This window comes from Mustelus asterias, chromosome 7 (genome assembly GCF_964213995.1).
Source record: "Mustelus asterias chromosome 7, sMusAst1.hap1.1, whole genome shotgun sequence".
NCBI lineage: Eukaryota > Metazoa > Chordata > Chondrichthyes > Carcharhiniformes > Triakidae > Mustelus > Mustelus asterias.
Window position 1 is genome coordinate 57,618,354 of NC_135807.1, and position 24,495 is coordinate 57,642,848.

Sequence of the window (24,495 nt, forward strand, 5' to 3'; positions counted from 1 at the left end):
TTACTGTAAATCTGGACATGCTCAATGCTGATTTCTAATGGAAAAGATGGCAAATAAGTGTTCCATCTCATAGTATTGACATTATTCAATTTGACAAAAGCAAAAAGTCATTCAATGTGGTTTAGGTGGACTTAATTCAAGCTAAAGGATCAGAATAGAACAACCTCATAGCTGAAGATTACTTTCAATCCTCATGAGAAACATCCTGGCAATTCATATCATCACTGGTACCAATGAATGACTGCTTGTGTCTGTGGTTGCAAAAGGTTATGGTGAATGTGCTATTTAATTCATATTATATTTAGTCAGACTGGCGATACTTAGCAAAAATATATCTGTCATACTTGGATGGTGATTAAATAAAGACACACATGCTGAAAACAGAGTATTTAAATACCTCTGGATAGAAGCATATATCTGTACACATGGCAGTGGAATTGAAGGTCTGATTCTTTACGATTTCCAATACATCTGACTCACACCAAAACTGAAAAAGAGGCTCAAGTGTTAGGTAGGATATATTTAATAGTTCTAGTCACAGCTCCCACATCTAGTCATTTTGAAATTAATTTGATCTAAATATTTAGGGAAGATATAAAGATGTCAAAACACATGTTTAAAAAGCAATCGGCTAAATTACAGGTGTGTGTTTTAATCTCTCAAAATAGGCATTATTCAATGATCATCCGCCTACTGTGTGGATTAAAATAATGTCTATCAAATATCTAAAGCAGCACTCTTCACTGCAATGCTTTAATTTTTAGATTTCCACATAATGATGATTAAATGGAAGAGTCTGGAGCACACAGTTTGACATCTTCCAAACAAACAATGGGAGGGTGGAGTTAACAATACAGAAGAATGGAGGTGATGACCTGGTGGTATTATCACTAGACTATTAATCCAGAAACTCAGCTAATGTTCTGGGGACCCGGGTTTGAATCCCGCCACGGCAGATGGTGGAATTTGAATTCAATAAAAAAATCTGGAATTAAGAATCTACTAATGATCATGAAACCATCGTCGACGGTCGAAGAAACCCATCTGGTTCACTAATGTCCTTTAGGGAAGGAAATCTGCCATCCTTAACTGGTCTGGCCTACATGTGACTCTAGAGCCACAGCAACGTGGTTGACTCTCAACTACCCTCCCAGGGCAACTAGGGATGGGCAATAAATGCTGGCCAGCCAGCGACGCCCATGTCCCACGAATGAATAAAAAAAACGGGCTGGAATTTTCTCAAAGCATCTATGCAGCTGTAATTGTTGCTGTAACTACATCTTGAATTTTGTTTACATGCGTAAAAAGAGTTTCCAACCAATTTCCAACAGTGTTATGGCAATGGAATGGGAGCCATTCTGAGGAAATATCCAACCCCAATCTTACTGGTCTTTTGTACCAGGGCAGGCTACAGGAACTGGAACATTCTGTAATTGGAAAAGTACGGACCTTGAGGGGAAAAGACAGCTCTTTAAAATGATGATGGGAATAGCTGCTGTTCAGATTGATATGTTGTTTGAATTACATAGGGAAGGAAAATCTAGGGGTCATAAGAAAAAATAGTGTAGGCTAGATGCTGGTAAGTGCTTCTTTTTGATCTCCAGAATAAGTTGCCACACTTGCAGTGAATGTGGATCTGCTACAGATCTTCAACAAGGATCTGGGTGAATACATGTGGAAAACATCTTGAACTGTTGATGACAAGCGAGGTGAGAAGTCACTAATATTATTAGTTACTGCAGTGTCCTGGAGACCTACTTCATCAGCTATGGTGGTCAGAGAGGAATTTCTCAGATATTTTTCCCCCCAAATTCTCCTCGGGTTTTCATTCTCACTTTTAAAATTTTTTTATCTCTCCCAGGAGAAGATATGGTTTTGAGGATGTTATACTTGAGTTTTTTCTATGAAGTTCTCATGTGATCTCTAAGTTTAACATCAAATTTTATCCATATGACATACCAAAGTAATGAGATTGCATTAGTTAGAATAATGGTATATTTAATTATGGAAGAGTTTGTTTTAAGTCTTACTTTGTTGTATGTGACCAATCGCTTAATGATCCTTCGAAATTTTGAAATTTCTGCCTTTATAAATATGTTTTAATTCTCTGAATGTTAAAATATATCAGATTAGGAAATCATTAGACCTGTAGTTCAATGAAGCTTAGGAACCAGATTGCAGTATGTTCAATAGGACTTTCAATACTTAAAAGGATGTGCCCAATAGCCTTCGATTTAATCCTGTATTAAAGTTACTTTAGGCATATCTCACCAAAAACAGCACAATAACAACTAAATACGTACTATACTTATTATAGCACCAAGAAAGTTTATCACAATGGAGGCAAATATGATGACATTCCTTGCGAAATGCGTTTCATTGATCCAGCAGCATGATTTCCGAAGCACTAAAGGCAGACATTTATAATCTTCCGCAGTAGTGAATAGTACCAGTGCAGCATGCAACATGATCAGAATGGTAAACTGGATCACCATTGGCATTGTTCTAAAGAGAAAACATAGTAAGGTGATTTTGTTTCACTGCATACAGTCACTCGATATAACATTGCATTTGAAATACCATCAGGATCAAAGTTATATGAACTGCACTTGTCTGGCCAGACACCGAAATGGAATAGGCTAAATTTTCACTATATGGGTTACTCACTGGTGGAAAGAAAGTGAAATAATGGGGCCAATTTTCACACCCTCACCAGCAGGCTGGTAGAGTCCAAAACTTAGGAGGTTGATATTACCATTCTCGTTTCCAATCATTGGTTATTATTTTGTTTGTGGATGATCCTAGGTCCTTGTCTGTTTAAGGCAAGAATATACTTGTAACTTAAATGTCAGTGCCCTTTGACTTATATTTTATAATACCAATGGGTGGGCTATGACTAAAACAAGTTCTTTCAAAGATTGGTATACAAAGAGGAGCTTGAATGGTCCTGACACCATAAACATCTTCCCATACGTTACTGCTGCTCCAGAACCTCCTCCTGTAATTGCACCCCCTCTTTAAGCTATTTCTTCAGCCTCAGCTCCAGGTAGGAGTCACGATCTCTCCCCACCCTGTTGTTCAGTTACCTTTGAGCACTAGATTAGTGCTTGCAATACACTGCATTTTGAAATGAGGCCCAACCCAAATGGCTTCAGGCTCTTGGCAAAGATATTAGTCACTCTGATGTCCACCCACAGTTAAAATTGGTCCTACCATTTTCATCTTTCAACAATACCAATAAAATTACAATACTCAAATGGCTACTGAACTGACTGTGCATTGAGGTTGCTAATCCACGGTGAGTACTGGATGAGCTGGGCACTTGAGCAATTAAATTCATCAACAAATTGTAAATCAGGTGGTTTCTATAATACGTGGGCAAGCTGATCAGTCAAGTTATCACCCACAAAGATGAAAATCTACCCCATTTGTAGCCCTCGTACCGTTAGTGCAGACTCTCACAATGTGCAAGGTCCTTGTTGTTGGTACGGAACCAAATGCTACCATCGAATGTTTGAACTATTTTTAAGTTATTGTTCACCAATGTTTCAAGATAATTGATAAGCGGCCAGTTGGTCGAATGCACATAATTTGGAAGGGAACAAGTGTACTCACATGAAAACTGTGCCCACATATTGCCCCTGCTTCTCCAGAGACCCAGTTTAGCTCCTGTCAATGAATCTTTGGTTGTTCTTATTTTATGGTTATGGTTGTATTGTCTTGCCAGCTCTATGTCCTCTTCCTGATGTTTGCAACATCCTATTAATTAAGCATGCGAACACAAACATGCCAGTGGTTTATGATGTTGGATAATGCGTCCAGTAGCTGATGTGCCAATCAAGAAAACTTGTTGCAGTTGTAACCATCAAGCAAGCGACGAGTATTCCATCACATTTCTGACTACAGCCTTGTAGATAGTGAAGAGATTCAGGAAATGAGCCAGTATTGTGGTCACTGGGCAGAATCTTCCATCCTGGAGTACACGTTGGGTGGCAGGAGCAGAAATGAGAGTGATTTCCTGTGTGGGGCAGGATGGTTGGCCCCCCCTGTGATCTCGCACTATTCTGCTCATTACATAAGCTCACCAAAGGAGCACGGAAAGTCCTGTGGCTGGGGCAAGCAGGAAGTTGCCGTCCCCAACCTTAGCCCTGGGGTTAAATAGTCCTGGCGCCATATTGAAAGGTTACCCAGACAGAGAAGACAAAGTGTGCCCCCCCACAGTTCAGTGAAGCCTCGCTGCAGGTTCTCATCTCGGCCATCCAAGGAAGGCAGGAGATCCTGTTTCCCAGGGATGGCCGTAGGAGGGCCTCCTGTGTACCACCACGGCAGCCTGGGCAGAGGTCGCCATGGGGCCCACAAAACAACCGGCTAGCAGTGCTAAATAAGGATGAATGACCTACTGTGCTGCGCCAAGCTAAGTAGCACCACTCACCTCAAAGTATCACTTATAAGGGCATCACACAGTGTAAACGTGCAAATGCACAGGGAAGTCAGGGTTTGGGTGGCAGAAGTAGGCAGAGAATGCAACATGTGCATCGAATGTGTGGACAGCCACTTCACCCTCTCAATGTTCTATCAGTGTGCAGGACATCTTGCTTGTTAATCACTTACTGGAAAGGGCTCAGAAGCTGGCTTGGGCATGCATGCTCCCAAACATACTCATCTGGATGGCACTCAATCCTTCTGTCTGTCTGCAGGACAAGAATGCTCACAACAGGAGGGTGGGAGCATGCCTGGAGCGGAGGTGGCATGCCGATATTATAGAGACTTTGTTACTTTCAAGGAAGAGGCTGCACAACAGCTGGGGAGAACAGGGACTCTCCCTGCATTGAAGGCAAGACAGGAATCCCTCCCGCTTCATTCCCCACCCTCCCCCACCCCCCCACCTCCCAGGAAGCCAGTGAGGATGTTTCTTGTCTGCAGTTATCAGATGCGCCAACAGTGAGATATTGTTTTAGTAAAGGAGCTTGCTTCAGCATCCACTAAATCCGGCTCTTCTCCACTCCTGGTACCAGCAAGAAAAGAGGGAGGAAAAGAGGCCAGCCAACCCAGAGCTCTTGCTCCATTACACTACACTAAAGATGACAGTGCACCCCGGAGGATGCACTGCCACAGCCTTCACCTGCATTCTCTACCAGCACAGATACACTCACCTTGGTGAGTCCACATTCCCTGTAACTCAGAGGGCTAAGGAAAGGAGGAGGAAGGCGGTATTAATCGGGGACTCGACAGTCAGGGGGACGGACAGGCGATTTTGTGGAGGCAGGCAGGAGTCTCGCATGGTGGTCTGCCTCCCTGGGGCTGGGATCCAGGATGTCGCTGGGCGAGTCCCAGAAATCCTAAGGTGGGAGGGAGAGGAGCCGGAGGTAGCGGTACATATTGGTACCGCTGATGTGGGTAAGAAGGGGGAAGGGAACATGAAAAAAGAGTATAGGGAATTAGGGAGACAGCTGAGAAGGAGGAAAGCAAAGGTAATAATCTCGGGATTGCTGCCTGTGCCACGGGAAGGTGAGGAAAGGAATGGAGTGAGGTGGAGGATGAATGTGTGGCTGAGGGAATGGTGCAGGGGGCAGGGATTCAGGTTCCTGGACCATTGGGACCTCTTTAGGGGCAGGTGTGACCTGTATACTAAAAATGGGTGGCACTTGAATCCCAGGGGGACCAATATCCTGGCAGGAAGGTTGGCTAAGGCTACTGGGGAGAGTTTAAACTAGATAGGTTGGGGGGAGGGGATCAAAGCGACGTGACTGAGAGTGAGGAAGGTAGCTCGCAAACAGAGAAGGGTTATAGGCAGTGCAAGAGGGCAGGTGGACTGGGAACAGAGAAGGGGAGAGGTCAGACCATAGGATTGAGAGGTGTCTACTCTAATGCCAGGAGTATAGTGAATAAACAACTAGCTAAAGGAGGAGAGGGCTTGGGAGATGTTAGTAGCGCTCCAACAAACCGGGTCCAGATAAAGGCTGGCATAAAGACACTTTGCCTGAGTGCACGAAGCATTCGAAACAAAGTAAATGAGTTGATGGCACAAATCCATACAAATGAATATGTTCTAGTGTCCATCACAGAAACGTGGTTGCAGGGTGACCGGGACTGGGAACTGAATATACAGGGTTATCAGGCATTTAGGAAGGATAGACAGGTAGAAAAAGGAGGTGGGGTAGCTTTGTTAATAAAGGATAATATCAGGACGGTAGTGAGAGACGACATAGGCTCTAAGGAGCAAAACGTGGAATTGTTGTGGGTGGAGATAAGGAATAGTAGGGGGAGAAAGACACTGGTAGACGTGGTCTATAGGCCCCCAAATAATAACTTAGAGGTGGGGAGGGCTATAAACAAGCAAATAATGGATGCGTGCAAAAGTGGAACGGCAATAATCATGGGGGATTTTAACCTACATATTGATTGGTCGACTCAAATTGGACGTGGAGGGCTTGAGGAAGAGTTCTTGGAATGCTGTCGGGATTGTTTCATTGAACAGTATGTTACAGAACCTACGAGAGAGCGAGCTATCTTGGATCTGGTTTTGTGCAATGAGACAGGTAGGATTAAGGATCTTCTTGTGAAGGATCCTCTTGGGATGAGTGATCATAATATGGTGGAATTTCTGATACAGATGGAGGGTGAGAAAGTAGGGTCCCAAACCAGTGTCCTCTGCTTGAACAGAGGGGAGTACGATAGGATGAGGGTGGAATTGGCTAATGTAGACTGGGCGAGCAGACTGGTAGGTAGGACAGCTGAGGAACAGTGGAGGATTTTTAAGGAGATTTTTTTAAGTACTCAGCAAAAATATATTCCCGTGATAAAGAAGGACTGTAAGAAAAAGGATAACCGGACGTGGATAACGAAGGAAATAAAGGAGAGTATTAAAATAAAATCAGATGCGTACAGAGTGGCCAAAAATAGTGGAGAATTAGTGGATTGGGAAAGCTTTAAAGAAAAACAAAGAACGACTAAGAAAGCGATTAAGAAAGGAAAGATAGATTATGAAACTAAACTAGCTCAAAATATAAAAAATGATAGTAAAAGTTTTTACAAGTATATAAAAAGGAATAGAGTGGCTAGAGTGAATGTTGGACCCTTGGAAGATGAGAGGGGGGATTTAATAGTGGAAAACGAGGAAATGGCTGAGACTTTAAATAAGTTCTTTGTGTCGGTCTTCACAGTGGAAGACACAAATAGTTTGCCGAATATTAGAGATCGAGAGTTGGTGGGAGGGGAGGTCCTTAATACAATTACTGTTACTAAAGAGGTGGTGCTTGGTAGACTAATAGGACTGAAGGTAGACAAGTCCCCAGGCCCGGATGGAATGCATCCCAGGGTACTGAAAGAAATGGCTGAGGTAATAGCAGATGCGTTAGTAGTAATTTATCAAAATTCGCTGGACTCTGGGGTAGTGCTGGCTGACTGGAAAACAGCTACTGTTACGCCGCTGTTTAAAAAAGGAAGTAGACAAAAGGCGGGTAACTACAGGCCGGTTAGCTTAACGTCCGTAGTTGGGAAGATGCTAAAGTCCATTATTAAAGAGGAAATAACAGAGCACCTGAATAAGAATGGTTCGATCAAGCAGACACAGCATGGATTCATGAAGGGAAAGTCGTGTTTGATGAATCTACTGGACTTTTATGAAGATGTCACTAGTGCGGTTGACAGAGGGGAACCGGTGGATGTGGTGTTTTTAGATTTCCAGAAGGCGTTCGATAAGGTGCCTCACAAAAGGTTGCTGCAGAAGATTGGGGTACACGGAGTTAGGGGTAAGGTGTTGGCGTGGATTGGGGATTGGCTATCTAACAGGAAGCAGAGAGTTGGGATAAATGGGTGCTTTTCTGGTTGGCAGTTGGTGACCAGTGGCGTGCCGCAGGGATCGGTGCTGGGGCCTCAATTGTTTACCATTTACATAGATGATCTGGAGGAGGGGACTGAATCTAGGGTATTCAAGTTTGCTGATGACACGAAGGTGAGTGGGAAAGCGAATTGCGTGGAGGACGCGGAAAGTCTGCAGAGAGATTTGGATAGGCTGAGCGAGTGGGCGAGGATCTGGCAGATGGAATATAATGTTAGCAAATGTGAGGTTATCCACTTTGGAAGAAATAATAGTAAATTGGAATATTATTTAAATGGAGAAAAATTACATCGTGCGACTGTGCAGAGGGACCTGGGGGTCCTTGTGCACGAATCGCAAAAACTCAGTCTGCAGGTGCAGCAGGTGATCAAGAAGGCGAATGGAATGTTGGCCTTTATCGCGAGGGGGATAGAATATAAAAGCAGGGAGGTCTTGCTGCAACTGTACAAGGCACTGGTGAGGCCGCAACTGGAGTACTGTGTGCAGTTTTGGTCCCCTTATTTGCGAAAGGATATATTGGCCTTGGAGGGAGTGCAGAGAAGGTTCACCAGGTTGATACCGGAGATGAGGGGTGTGGCTTATGAGGAGAGATTAAACAGATTGGGTCTGTACTCGTTGGAGTTTAGAAGGATGAGGGGTGATCTTATAGAGACATATAAGATAATGAAGGGGCTGGATAGGGTAGAGGTGGAGAGATTCTTTCCACTTAGAAGGGAAACCAGAACTAGAGGGCACAGCCTCAAAATAAGGGGGGGCCGGTTCAGAACAGAGTTGAGGGGGAACTTCTTCTCTCAGAGCATAGTGAATCTCTGGAATTCTCTGTCCATTGAAGTGGTGGAGGCTTCCTCGTTGAATATGTTTAAATCACGGGTAGATAGTTTTCTGATCGATAAGGGAATTAGGGGATATGGGGAGCAGGCGGGTAAGTGGAACTGATTCGCTTCAGATCAGCCATGATCTTGTTGAATGGCGGGGCAGGCTCGAAGGGCCAGATGGCCTACTCCTGCTCCTATTTCTTATGTTCTTAAGTTCTTATTCTAGGGTAGGCTTGGGGTCACAATCTGGTGAGCACATCACTGACAATGGTTCACAGCTGGCAGAGGAAGTGACAGTCACGATTACTCACACTCGTAGTTCTGCTGGAGACCAGGGCCCTGCCCAGCAGATGATGAGCCTCTGGACTCGGCCCTAAGAGTCATGTTGGCGATGCAGAGACAGGCAAGGCAATACCCGGCAGAGGTGCCAGAGGCCATGTGCAGACTGGACTGAAAGCTGGAGGAGTCCGTCCACATCCTGTCTGCTGCTGTGGGTCCAGCACGTGAGCGCTTGGCTGCCTCCATGGAAAGTGTGGCGGCCGCCATGGAAATCCAGGTCTAGCAGGACACACAGCTGCTGTGGATATGCGCTCAGACCTGCCTCCGTCACTTTAGCTATAAAAGCAATGCAGCAGTAAGAGGGGCATCTGAAACTCTCTCCGGGTGTCCCTTCTCCTCAATGTGTCAGTGAGGTGCCATCGCTGACAAAGTGAAAAAGATGAACCAGCCAGGCATCCTGGGGAATTTATCCCAGGACACTCGAAGGGTGCCCTGCCACTCCACCTCCCCTCTGCCAGCGACCCCATTGTCTTCAGCAGGTCAGGCCAAGGAGGGTGCACCTGAACAGGAGACACATAGCAGGCCAGAGCCCCATAGGCCTTGGGCCACCAGAGGACGCCAGCCAAATTCATCACAGTGAATAGGGCATAGCAGTCAGCAGGCTGCCTCCGCCTCAGCTCTGGTTGTTGGAGCTGCATCTGGGCGTAGCAGTAGAGAAAGAAAAATAAGGAAGTTTTGAAGGCACATAGGTGGCACGAGTGTATAAACTTTAAGCACTTGAAAAACGTCTTCACTTGCCCTCCTTGGAGGTTTTCTCGATTCTCATCTTGCTGCTAGTTGCTTCAATGGTCGCAGATACTTAAGGGCTTGGAATTTAGTTTCCCAACAGAGTCTGATAGTGTTCTTCTACAGTCACTGCTCTCACATCATCAGCATTGTGATTACTGAATATTCCAACATGAGGATGTTTAAGCATTGGCCCTCATTTTGTGAGTGTGCAGCCTGGGTATGCATCATGCAATCCAATACTTGCAGCTCACCAGGTCATGAGTTCTGAGAATGTCTGCATAGAGTGTGCAGCGAGGTCATTACATCTCCTGCTGCTGATGCCTTGATGTGAGATGTGATGGATGTATAGAACCCTCGGGGGCTGTGGTGGGGGGGGGGGGGGGGGGGGCGGGGCGGGGGGGGGCGGTGGGGAGGTTAGGAATACTGTAAATGCAGTGTGAGGGTTATAAGAATGAAGTGCTGTGCTGTGGTCTTATTTAGGAAAATGGTGAGATGACATGTCCAAGCATTTCTGGCTGTCCTTGTTCAAATGTAAAATTGTGCTACCTTGCAGGTGAAGGCTGCAAGAGACAACATGCAAATTGGCCTTGAATGCAAGAGGAATTTGGTATCGGGCTAAAGAGATGTATGTGCAGCTGACTGCAGACATTGTGAGATCTCACATGGAAGATTGTTTGGCTTGCCCGTTTCCATACCAAGGGTAGAAACAGACCTCGCATAAAGAGATTGCAACCACAGTGCATCAAGGACCAGGAGGTGAAGTTAAGTAGAATGGGGCTGTGTGCTGGACTCTGCATAGGACTGAGAGGTTATCCATGTGAAGCATCAAGAGATCTTACAGGGTGTTGCAGGGTCCATGTAGGAAGGATGTTTACCCTTGCTCGGTGTCCAGAATAACAGAACACACTCTCTCAGCAATACTAAGGCCATGTAGGACTGTGAGGTGAAATAAAAACAGGATGTGGTGGAAAAGCTCATCAGGTCTGGCAGCATCTGTGGAGAGAGAAACAGCGTTAGCATGAGTCCAATATAACTTCTTCAGAGCTGATATATTGGACTCAGAATGTTAACTCTGCTTTTGTCTCCACAGATGCTGAGCTTTTCCAGAACATTTTGCTTTTATTTCACAACTCCAGCATCTCCAGTATTTTGCTTTTATTGTAATATAGAAATGGGATTTGTAGGACTCTGTATAATTGGAGGATGGTGAGTTGTTGGACCTCCATATCCCATAGTGCAGTTGAGGCACCTTCATTAAGTGGACTCCAAAGTTATTCTGATACTTTTCAGGATGATAAGAATGTCAAGGGATATGGGGTTACTGAGGGTGATTGGGACCAGTTACAGGAACATCCCTGATCAAGGTGCATGGTGGAGAAATCTCAAGGAGCCAAACTGTCCACCAATGCTGTTGTTCCCTGTGCATCAATATTTCTGGTTCTGCTGAAGAGCTGTCTGCAAGCCTCACTGCCCATTGGGAGCAGGTGTGAGGGTGACATGAATGCACCCTTGCCAAGATAAGCAATCAGCTTGTTTTCAATGTGTCCATGCAGGCAGGCTTTGTAAAAGCATGGGCAAAACCTCCTTTCCACATACAGGTGACTGAGTTAGCAGGAGAGCAGAGAGCTGTGCATGTGTCGTGGCATAACTGGAACAGCTTGATGAGGGGGCTAGATAGCAGCCTTGCACAGATTTTCAGCATCCCCACTGGAATGTTATTGGGGCCCAGAGCCTTTATTATGGCTAATGTAGCTGCTTCTTAATGTCAAATTGGCAGAACACTGGCACCTCTGAAGGAAAGGACCTCAAGAGGAAACTGAGTTGGATCGTTCACTTGACAAATTTTGACCAACATATTTGCAGATACTTCAGACTTGTCTTTAACACTCACAAGCTGGGCTTCACATGCACTTGAGAAAGGAGGTGCACATGAAGCCTTCCCCTATTATTTAACTCGTGCTTCACCTGCATTCTTGGCTGGATATGGTAGAGCTACTGAGCTTTGCTCTGATCTGTTGGTTCTTACCACATTGCATCAAGCATGATGCTGCTTAACCCTGCTTTTGCCTAATGCTTTGGGCTTTTACCCATGTTACATTTACATGTACCATGTACATTTCATATTACTATTTAAATAGACATGCTTGTAACAGTATCTTATTTTATAATAAAATAATATTTATTTTATATATTATGTTAGATTTTATATGAAATATAAACTTTATATTTTATTGGACACTCGTAAACCAGAATAATTTGTACTCTATTACTGATTTTTCACAATTTGTCTGCATTTATGTTTCGAGGTCTGATCAGAATTGCAGTTTTGTTTTCTGAATGCTTTAGAACAGAATTGCTTTGTCATAGTTTCACTTGACTGGTGGAAGACTGCCCCATTCTAAGGTATATTTGATGCCACTCTTGGCATGCCCTTACAGAGTGCCCACTGAACCAGGCTTGGACTCCTGATTAGGCACTAATGGGTGCGCGAGAGAGATGTTCCAGATTAAAATGTTACATGTCATGGTATACAAGTCCACTGCTGGTGATAGCCCACAGCATCTTACAAATGCCCATTTTTGGGTTGTTAGATTTGTCCTTAGTCTATCTCAGTTATCATAATGATAATGCAATATCACACTCTAATTTATTTCTTACCAGGGTTTATTTATTACCAGGGTTTCTTTCATTTTTCACTTTGTAATTGCCCTTTTCTTAATATCTATCCTCCTTCTTTTGATTTTTGGTATACGCTTCTCTGATTTTTGAGGCCTTATCAATATACTCGGCTTGGCTTGAAAAAAAATTTGCAAAGCTGCTTTTTGGCTATTGAACAACACTAAAGTAAATGGATAAGAATGCAGCCCCTCAAACACTATGGAACCTAAAATAAACATGTTAGACCACACCAAGCAGGAAGAAAATACACAATTCATATTCAAGAGGGGATGGCAAGGTATATTTACCTTGATAAAGGAAGTAAACTTTGTATTGCTGTGATAAAGATAAGAACAATAAAAGCACACACCAGATTTGACTTGAAAACTTCATCTCGCATCTGCGAATACTGGAAGAAAGAAGCACAAAACATTAACAGACTATGTGTTGCAGATTCCACAGTGCTTTGCAGTGATTTATCTGTCTCTATGGGGGTACTGGGAAATTAGCAAGATTATATCCTACCAGAAGGATGGGCTGTGTCAATTTAAAAAAAAGAACAATACTAAATTTCTAACGATATTGTCAAGGTTACTTTACAGAGAGTTTAAAAAAATGATCTGATAAGTAACCAAATCCAGTGGACGAACTATTAAAATAACCAGTCTTGATTAACACATTAAAATTACCTTTCTCCCGTAACTATCTTTCCTTTCACAGATTTAATCATGTCTCTATTATTTTATCAACTGTTTTAAAACTTTCTAGTGTGAAAGGTATGCAATAATAGAAATGATTACTTTTCAAATTTAAAATTTTGTGATGGAATCTTTTTCCCTTAAAGCTTTTACATCTTTGCTTCCACTTAATGTGTCCTCTTTGCTCAGGCTGCCAAAATGTGTATTGGTGGGCCAGCTACCTTTTCCTCCAGGCTGGAGTCTTTAAACATCAGTGAGAAAGGCTTGATATGCTCTCTTCTTAATTTATCCCCACTCCTTAAGTCGATGATATGTTCTATTCGCTTGTTAATTTCCTCAGGCCCAGACTGGACATGCAAAGCTTGTGCAAGGTGGTTTGGAAGCAGATTTATTGAATTTCTTGTTAGGGCAGCCAGAGTCTAGGGAAAGCACATGCAAACAGAATAAACCCCGCTAGACCTCTGTTCAAATTGCATTAGAGTGAATAGTTAAAGGACATGTGACAAGGTGGAGATGATCTCTTAGTAAAACAAGAATTTGTCTTCACTATCAGCTTCCCTGTTCTACAGGTACTGCATCCTTAATATTTAGGATGGACCATGTCTGCAATTTATCCACCAAACCACATTAACAACGTTCAATTTTGTCAAAGCTGCCTTCAGTAGGTTCAGAGCTACGATAAGATTTCAATGCCACTAATTTTACTTCACAATATTTACTGACCAGATTTACAGAAGTAACTTTTGCCGAGCTTTAGTGGCTGAACACATTAACCAGAACTTTCTGGCCGTTCATGTCGGCGGGATCCAGCAGCGAACCCCCGGTTGTGGGTTCCCCGGCGGCGCGGAGTACATTGAACGGGAAACCCCATTGACCATGGCGGGACCTTTTGCCTCTGAAGTAAAGCACGCAGCGGTGCGTGGAAAATCCCACCCAGTTATGTTGCTTTGAAATGGTGAATAGTCTATCATAACTCAAAAACATTAAAGGTTAAAATACCAAGGTTTTTTGGCGGGGGGGGGGGGGGTGTTGGTGAGGGTGGTAGGGGTTTATATAGTCTTGCTGAAAAATTAAAAATCAGATGAAACGAAGAACACATGCATATTTTAAAAATTATAATTTGATTTGATGCAAATTACGTATGTATCAACCACACGGATTCAACTTTTTTCTTGCAGCTTACTAACTGAAGAGGGCAATGACTGAAAGACTAGAATATCTTAACAGTGGTCATCAGCTGTTTGCAGGTAGTGTTGTTTAATATTTGTAGAGAGGTTGAAATTAATCTTTGGTGAAAGCATTAAATGGCCGTCCATTTAGCATTGCCTTCCATTTTCTTTTCCAATATTGAAGTCACTTTGTGTTCTCTGGTTTGAATTCTATTACATTGTTCTATGTTGTTTGCAAAGCAAAATGGCAAAGCAGACAGAGAGTACACCACATCTCCAGACTATAAAGGGAAATTAAAGGCCTGGCCCTCTGACCAGGTAATATGGAGAAGATATCTCCTCCTCCCCCTCTCGGAGAAACCGTGCTCCAAAATGGTATTGTAATATCAAACTTTAATAATTGAATTAACTATCTTTTAGTCGCCAATAATCTTGCTTTTTGAATGGTCCTGAATAATGGCTTTAATTTATCACTATCAATAAAGCTAAATGTTACTATTCCATGTTTTTACCAGCAAGGAGTTAAAGCTTTTGGAATATACAGCCATCAGCCGTGACCTCAATGGAGCATCCAGGAAAGCAGATATAACTAAAGGCATTGACAATTTATCTTATGTTTGAGAGAGTTTTGCTTATTTCAACAAGATCTCCAGCAGCATCCCAAATAGCACCAGGCTTCAGGAGGCAGACCTTTGACAAAATTATACCACTTTCCAAGTAAGAAGATCAAGAGGATAAAGTGTACACATGCCAACCGTTTAAATTAAAAAGTAGAAAACCTTGTCAAATGACCTTTAAGCATGTTACAATGCTTAGCAAACGTGCACTTTACAAACTCAGTCAATGTCTTCAAACTGTAACTTGTGAAACATACACTAAAGATTGAAGCTGCAATATCCCTTTTCATAGGTTTGTAGAAATGGTTTTGATGTTGAAATGTTTTACAATACCTGGGAAAGAAGGGCTAATCTATTGTATATATAAATGTTGTTGTTATTTCAAAAGGCTGACAGCTCAATATATAAGCGTTTCATCTCTAGACCCTGCGTTTGAACCCAGTTCCAATAGAGATTATGGACAGACTGCCATGGGTAGTCCCAAAATGAGTCCAATTGAGGCCAGAAACCCACAGTATAGTTTCAGATCTGCCATTGATTTACTTTGATCGAGTAATCTTGCTCAAAAGTTGTTAAGAACAGAGAAAGAGCATGGGAATGGAAATGTGACACTCCTGAGGCAAAAGGCTTTCGGAAGTTGGGACTGTGGCAGGTTACTAGATGGGAGGAGGAAGCTATGCATTGTAGCCAGTTAGCCTGTCACCTTGCAGCACGGCATGTCAAGTGCAAAGTTTAAGTCCCCAGCCACTAGATTGGGGAGCACAGAAATTAAAAGATAATTAAAGCAACAGAAAACTTACCAAAGTGGAATAAAGCTCCAGTGGTGAAATTACTCGCGTTGCTCTCCATTTGATTATTGTGAATGTTTCTCAGCTGGTTCTTATCCTTCAGACTGATGCACTGTGTGACCACTTATTTAGGTTACCTGCATTTCTAGGATATTGCTTTCCTGCTATGGACTATGGTTAAGTGACACAACAGCTCCTGTGTAAAGTCAGAACGACGTCACTTTAATCACTTAAATAAGAATAAATCCACAGGGCAGGGATTCCACAGGAGATAGAAGTCCACTGTGTTATAAAAGCCACCAACAGGCAATCCACAGTTCATAAGGAGGACGATTTCCCGAATCAGAAAGATGAAAGGAAAGTGTGATCCGGCAGCCCCTACTGCCAGTGTTTTTAAAAAATAAACAAGAACGAGAATAATTTTAAGTGTGTATGGGTGACCATGACCAAAAGAGTACTAAATAGCTGAGAAATATTCACAGCAATTATAAAGGAGAGAACTACTTCACCCCAGGGATTTAAGTTCCATTTTTTCTTCCAAAAAATGTATGAGCAAGAAATCTACGTAATCAAATAAGAATTTCAGTTTTGTAAACCACTCTGCAAACAGCAACAAAATGAGATAATGCAGTTGTTTACATCATTAAAGAATATTTTTAAAAGAAATGTAATGCCTGTAATAACAAGCCAACTTAAAATTTGGAGCATATACCCTTATGTCAGTCAGAGCCGATATATAATGTTACTTTTTTTAAAGAAAGCCTTTAAACATGCTAGATGGTTATTCTTACTGTTGTAACAATTGATTGCAAAATTGAACATTGTCAGGCACTGTAATTGAAATAATAAACTGAAAGGCATGCAGGTTTCAGAAACAATGCCGATATTTCATTCATTGTTATGCATGATCAGTAGGTGATTATTGACCAGCTGTATCTACTGAGAATGTTGCATGCATGGTTCTATGTTACAAACACAGGAGCTGCTTATTGAGCTCTATTCTGTCAGCGCTGGACAGCAATATCATCAATATCCAGGTTCGCTGTCAGAGCCCAGCTTGCGGATACTATGGCTGAGAATTTCCAGCCCCGTCATGGTGGGACCCACTGCAGGATATTCGACCATCAGCCAAAAGTCCATTGACTTTCAGCGGGACTGGACGACCCAGGCAAGGCCGGAAAACCCTGCTCATTTATCTCAACAGGCACCATCAACACTACTTTTGATCGAGCTGCCATGAGCAGTGTGGTGAGAAATTCTACTTCGTTCTCAATTTTCATTTCCTTTCCTCTCTTATTCCTCAAATTAACCAGCCCTCCCTAACAGGATTGTTCTTATCTTTCAGAAGAAGCTCACAAAACATCACTTTCTAATATACATTTTGATATCACATAATTACTTCTCTTAATAGAAGTAGTTTGCTCTGTAACAATTTCTTGCATCATTCTGTAACATGCTTCTTGTTTAATAATCTGTAAAGATAACCCTTCAGCAAGTTTTTACTAGATCAGATTAAGACTTGCCTTCCAAAACATCATAATCTGTTTTTCCCTCTTTTAGATGCTGACTGATCTGTGTATTTCCAATACTCTCTGCTTATATCTCAGATTTCGAGCATTTTCAGGTTGCCTTTCTATTTTACCATCTCATGATACTTTTAGATTACAAATCAGATTAGTGCAAATGTGAATTAACTTACTTATAACAACAATTCAATAGTGAGTGAATAGCTGGGCCCATGAGCAATAATCAAATCACTATTAAATCGCTTTCAGAAAGAGTATCCAAGGATAGTACAATAAAAGGCTGTTATCCTCTGATGCTATTCATCCAAGACAATTCTCGTTTGACCTGCTTATGGCATGCCAACAGCATAATCGACTTGATTACATGCAGATAAAGGACAAGGTCAATGTAATAACCAAGCAACCACAGATTATGGTTTTCAACCCTTTCCTGGTTTGCACAAAAAACTGCCGGTGTAAAACATTTCTGTAAATCGATCTGGCAATAGAAGCAGAACACTATCAGTCATTACCAAAATGTTTTACCCTGACAGCACCAGGGACCAAAGTTCGATTCCGGCTTTGGGTGACTCTCTGTGTGGAGTTTGCATGTTCTCTCAGTGCTGCGGTTTCCTCCCATAGTCCAAAAACGTGCAGATTAGGTTGATTGGCCATGCTAAATTCCCCCTTAGTGTCCACATATGTGTTGGTTAGATGGATTAGCTATGGTAAATGCACAGTGTTATGCGGATTGGGCGGGGGCTGAGCCTGGGTAAGATGCTCTTCGGAAAGTCAGTGCAGACTCAATGGGCCGAATGGCCTCCTTCTGCACTGTAGGGATTCTATGATTCTATTGTTTGCATGAGTGAACCTTTTGAAAGGTAAGTTTAAAAAAATCTTCATTATACCTCCAATGCCAAGCTATGCCCCTTCATCCATATCCCTCATTCTCCTAATGCCTCCTATGCCAAACTATAGCACTTGCATGTCCACGAAGCAATGAACCCTATAGTGACAACAGGGTATCTAAAAAAACTTTTAAAAAGTCACATTCATAACTTTCTACTATGTTAAAAACACTTTTACTACAGGGCAGCAAAACTCAATCATCCAAGTCCTTTAAATTATCAATAGCAGAAACCTCTTAACCTTGTGTAAAAAACCATTGTGCAATTGGCAGCAGAAAGCAGAGTGCCAGTGTTCTCAATCAGTAATTTCTAATTGGGGTTCAGGTGTTTCACCAGGCTAATGAATTTCTACCACTAGAAAAAAAAGCCAAGAAAACAGCTCAGGAGGAAGCATTAGCAGACAATGAACCAACGATCTGGCTTCAGGGAGTGTGTATATGACAAGATAAACTAGACGTATCCTCTGTAGCAATGCTAGATAGCAACGTGTACAATGAAACATTTGGTACAATAAAAATCCCAATTTAACAGGTTATTGAACTATTGAAATCCCGCTTCAGGTATCTGGATAAATTTGGAGAAGCATTGTGCAGCCAGCATTAAAGAATCATAGTGACATGGAACTTGCTGCATGATTTTGCAATTTGTAATAATTTTCTCCTTATTGAATGAGGAGGAGAAAAAAGATAAGGAAACTACAAAGGTCTGCAGGTTAGGTTGATAGGCCACGCTAAATTGCCCCTTACTTATTAGCAAAGTACAAAGGTGGGATTGTTGTTAGTGCAGGCTCGTTGGGCCGAATGGCCTCCTTCTGCACTGCAGTGATTCTGATTCTGAATAAGGAGGAGGAGGCACTGATTGCCATTACCACCTCTTTCCTTCCAGCTCCATTATCTTCTTGGTGTCCAGTAACCAGTCTTCCATGACCCTTATATCTGCTGAAAAAAACCTTTGGCACCAGAAATTTCTCCTTCTTCAAGCCTTGCTGCAGTTTAAATACATCCAGTAACACGGTTCCAAAAGCCCCTTTCCTCTTAAAGCAGCAGCTATGTTAGATATGCTGTTGTTACACTACCTCTCAATATCAGTTGGCCCTTATCAACAGAGACACATTTCTCAGCCTTCCCAGAATATTAAACCAATCCTGCCCTGGGGAGAAAAAAGTACAGCAGGATGATATCAGGAGTTGGAAATCCCACCCAGCCACAATTTTAGTCAGGAAAAACAGAGCTGGTGAAAATCCAGGCCCGACTCTTTTGTTCCATTGATCACTGTTCTGCAGTAATTGGACATGTTCAACCAAAATCCCTCAACCGCTTTCATTTCCTCAGTCACTTCAAGATCATTCATTGAACGCTGCCATCAGAATCATTTTCTTCCTGTATTCAATATCTTTCATTTGTGTAAATTAAATGCTGTTTGTGCATTTGTGTGTGTCACTCATTTTCTGATCTAATTTACCTCATCAGCATCAACCAGGCCTGCTAATTTGATATTAATTCTGAATGTCAGCCCTGAATTTCTGAACCTAAATTATTAACACAGATTGCGGATAGAGTATGTCATGGATTTAACTGTAGGCTTGTGCAGCACAATATTGGAATATTTCTAACTGTTACTGTGCTTCATGTTTCTTATTCCTGCCATTCCCTTGAGGGATCTTTTGCTCTTCCTGCCATTGTTCTGTGTTACTTCCAAAATTTAACTGCTTGATTATCCACAGAACTATTCAGACACAATCGACAGGTTTATAGTAAGAGATCTGGTATAAATTAGTTCAGGAAAACAACAATTTCAATGTTTATTACTTATGATATATTTAACAAATATAGCTCTCGCATCCATTATTATGAAGTACTTCAACAAGTTAGTCATGGCATAAATCAATTCCTGCCTCCCAGACTGCTTGGATCCACTACAGTTCGCCTAGCGCCGCAACAGGTCCATAGCAGACACCATCTCCCTGGCCCTACACTCAACCCTGGAACACCTAGATAGCAAAGACACCTATGTCAGACTCCTATTCATAGACTACAGCTGAGCCTTCAACATCATTGTTCCTATGAGACTCATCTCCAAACTTCATGGCCTGGGGCAACTGAATTTTAGACTTCCTAACCTACAGACCGCAGTCAGTAAGGATAGGCAAGAACACTTCCTCCATAATAAAGGGCGGCACGGTAGCACAGTGGTTAGCACTGCTGCTTCACAGCTCCAGGGTCCCGGGTTCGATTCCCGGCTCGGGTCACTGTCTGTGTGGAGTTTGCACATTCTCCTCGTGTTTGCGTGGGTTTCCTCCGGGTGCTCCGGTTTCCTCCCACAGTCCAAAGATGTGCGGGTTAGGTTGATTGGCCAGGTTAAAATTGCCCCTGAGATGTGTTGGTTAGAGGGATTAGCGGGTAAATATGTGGGGGTAGGGCCTGGGTGGGATTGTGGTCGGTGCAGACTCGATGGGCCGAATGGCCTCCTTCTGCACTGTAGGGTTTCTATGATTTCTTTCTATGATGATCATCCTCAACACCGGTGCCACACAAGGCTGTGTTCTCAGCCCCTTACTGTACTCCTTATACACCTTTGTGTGGACAAATACCCCTCCAATCCGATTTTCAAGTTTGCTGATGACACCATCGTTGTGGGTCGAATCTCAAACAATGACGAGGTACAATACAGGAAAGAGAAAGAGAATCTGGTGAACTGGTGCAACGACAATAACCTCTCCCTCAATGTCAACAAAATGAAGGAGATAGTCATCGACTTCAGGAAGCTTAGTGGAGGACATGCCCCTGTCTACATCAATGGGAATGAAGTAGAAATAGTCAAGACCTTCATATTTTTAGGTGTCCAGATCACCAGCAACCTGTCCTGGTCCCTCCATGCGGACATTATAGTTAAGGAAGCTCACCAACACCTCTACTTTCTCAGGAGACTAAGGAAATTTGGCACATCCGCTACAACTCTGACCAACTCCCACAAATGCACCATAGAAAGCATTCTTTCTGGTTGTATCACAGCTTGGTATGGCTGCTGCTCTGTCCAAGACCGCAAGAAACTACAAAGGGCTGTGAATGAAGTCCAGTCCATCACTCAAACCAGCCTCTCATCCACTGACACTGTTTACACTTCCCGCTGCCTCAGAAAAGCAGCCAGCATAATCAAGAACCCCACGCAATCCGGACATTCTCTTTTCCATCTTCTTCCTTCGGAAAAAAGATACAAAAGTCTGAGGTCACGTACCAACCAACTCAAAAACAGCATCTTCCCTGCTGCCATCAGACTTTTGAATGGACTTACCTCACATTAAGTTGATCTTTCTCTATACCCTAGCTATGACTGTAAGACTACATTCTGCAATCTCTCCTTTCCTTCCTTTTGTACGGTATGCTTTCTCTGTACAGTGCGCAAGAAACAATACTTTTCACTGTATGTTAATACATGTGACAATAAATCAAATGAAATGGATCTTTAAATATGGGGAGTCATTTTCTCAACTATTAAATTAAATGTAATGCAATTTGATCATTAAATGTAGCCAATAGGCAAATCATGAAATTCAGTGATTTATATTAATGAATTAATTACTCTAAGAAATGATTACGTTTAATATGTTTTTAAAATTACCAAATAAAATGAATAATTTAGTTATAAAATGGAATGAGTTCCACCCCCTGCCAGAAATCTTGACTCCGTTCCCAACCAGCTCCATTTTGTGCAACCTGGGCCGAAACCAGACCCACCACGTATCAATGGTCCACTTAACATTGTTGTGGGCTCATTAAGAGCCCTCCCCAGATACGTTTGGATAAATATTAATATCCTCTCGTGGGGAAATCCAAAACATTTTGGAATAACTTATTCGCAAATTGCAACCCATTTACTGACACCACAACATCCGGAATGCCTGGTGCTGCAAACATTCTCCTTAGTGATTGAATGTCTACTTCTGCTGTGATGCTGCACACTCTGTTTACTTCAATACACATTGAGCAGTAATTAATGACAACAAGGAATGTTTTCTCCTTAAAATTAAATAAGTCCATCCCCAGGAATTCTCACAGCCTTGCTGGAAATGTAGAAGGTGATAGTGGTTCTTTTTGCTCTTGGCAGTTTATTGTACAAATTGAAGGATTGGAAATCATTTCTTCTATAGAACGAGAATGCCCGGCCACCAGACTGATTGCCAGCCTCTCTCACTACATATTGCTATCCCTAAGTGACTCTGGTGAAGGCTTTGGAAAATATCAAGCTGGTGTGCCATCGGTGTGACTATTCTCAGGGGTGGCACGGTGCCACCGTGGTTAGCACTGCTGCCTCACAGCGCCAGGGACCCGGGTTCGATTCCCGGCTTGGGTCACTTTCTGTGCGGAGTTTGCAGGTTCTACCCGTGTCTGCGTGGGTTTCCTCCCACAGTCCAAAGATGTGCAGGTTAGATGCATTGGCCCTGTTAAATTCTCCTTCAGTGTATCCGAGCAGGCGCCGGAGTGTGGCGACTAAGGGATTTTCACAGTAACTTCATTGCAGTGTTAATGTAAGCCTACTTGTGATGCTAATAAATAAACTTTAACTAATAAATAAATTCTCACTGAAGATGAGTAAATCATTCATGATTGTGAGATGCTTGCGCTCTTTAAAGTATTGGTGTAGTGCTGGATTACTGGCTATATAGTTTGACCATCCTTCCAGACAATATTGTTTTATCTGGAGACATTTGCCATCTTGCTGCTGTGCTTGTTTTATTTCCTGCAACTTTTTTGCAGTTGCTGGTAAGTGTCGAGTAATTAGGGATGTAAATACTTCCACATCATTGCTGAAATGTAAATCCTCTTGCTTGATTCTTTCTGATGGTATCCACAATGTGACTGCAGTTGCTTGATATTTCCGTTGAACATACTCCATTTTGGAGTCATCTCTCATTAATCATAATTTCAATAGTTAAGATTCTGAGCAGCAGCTTTGCAACTTCTTTCATGTTCAGAAGAGTCTAGTGGCTTATGATCTGTTACAATTTTGAACCACAATCCCATAATATAGTTAGAGAATATTTTGCATGCCCTCAATTTTGCCAACACTTCTTTTCCAATTGTGGTGTATTTTTGTTCTGTTTCTGATATTGACCTTGAGGCTTAATAAACTAGTCTACGTTTGCTGTCTCTCTGCACTTGGAATGGAGACAACCCCCAGACCTATAGATGATGCTACTGTTATGGTGGGTAGTTCTGGGTCATAATGTGCCAAGATTTCACAGGAGATCAAAAGTTGTTTAATCCTTTCAAAAGCATTCTGGAGGTCCACATTCCAGCACCACTGTAGACCCTGTCTCTGTCTCAAGGCTCTGCTAAATTTGGTCGGCGTTTGCCCACTTGGCTGAACATTCCGAGAAATCTTTGAAGATTAGTAAAGGGAAATTCTCTGATTACCTTTGTTTTTTGTAGATCAATTGTGATTCCAGTGGATTGTACTACGTGACCTAGGAATTTCAATCATAAGTTTGGAGAACTCACATTTTTCATTGAATGTTTTAGGCTTGCAGCCTGTCAAGAATCTTAGGGCTGCTCTGACTCTGCGATCATGGTGTTCTCTTGTAGAGCCACGTACAAATATGTTGCCCAGATGGTATATTACTCCTTCCATGCCTTCTAGGGTTTGAGATATCGTTCTCTAGAAAATTTCAGGGCTGGACGCAATTCCAAATGGTAATGCATTGAAAAAGTAATGAACGAATGGTATTGTAAATATGGATTATTTGTCCAGAGACAACTGCCAAAATCCATTGTTTGTATTCCAATTTGGTAAATAAAGTACTCTGGGCTAGTTTGCAAGGATATCATCTACTGAAGCCATCAGATGGATCTTACGTTCCATTGTCTTGTTTAGTTGAGTTAAATCCGCACAGATTCTTCTAGAGCCATTTGACTTTGGGACCATGACCATTCCTGAACACCATTGAGTTTGCATGGTGACCAATGAGATAACCACTTGCTGTTGCATCTTCTTAATTTCACCTTTCACTTTGTCCAAGAGTGGGTGAGGGACTTTCCTCAGTGTAAAGTGGCAAATTGGTTTAGGATCAGCTGGTAGAGTGACATGGTACTTGGTCTTTAGTTTCCTTGGGCCTGTTGGTAATTTTGGAAATAAATTCCCGAATGTACTGCTGTAGTTCTCATCAGCAACTTCATCCACTTTATAAATTAAGGCATTTTCAGCATGCCTTTCTGCTTGGTAGAGAGCACTCTTGATTTTGAATTGAGATAGGGATGTTTGACAATTTCCCTATCTTTATACTCAACTGTGCCTTTGAATTTCAATGTAGTCCCACTAGGACCCTGTATTTTGATAGATGAGGGTTGCATCTGCTTGAGCCTTATTATTACATCAGTAATAATAGATCCTGCTACATAAAGTGATACATTGACCTGATCTTTTTGATATTTA

At 42.3% G+C, this 24,495-nt stretch overlaps 1 protein-coding gene across 3 annotated transcripts in view; it reads right to left on the bottom strand.

The window, feature by feature from the left end:
* The window catches only part of adcy8 (adenylate cyclase 8 (brain)), a 105,342-nt gene that overhangs the window by 40,286 nt on the left and 40,561 nt on the right, over positions 1-24,495 (bottom strand). For 2 of the 3 annotated variants that reach the window (XM_078216091.1, XM_078216090.1), the window contains exons 8-10: positions 12,690-12,790; positions 2,304-2,505; positions 398-487 (exon numbers count right to left, since the gene is read on the bottom strand). In XM_078216091.1, coding sequence (XP_078072217.1) covers positions 398-487; positions 2,304-2,505; positions 12,690-12,790 — 393 coding nt within the window. Of the gene's footprint in view, positions 1-397; positions 488-2,303; positions 2,506-12,689; positions 12,791-13,300; positions 13,499-24,495 lie in introns of all 3 variants that reach the window. The other variant, XM_078216092.1, reaches the window with a different exon arrangement.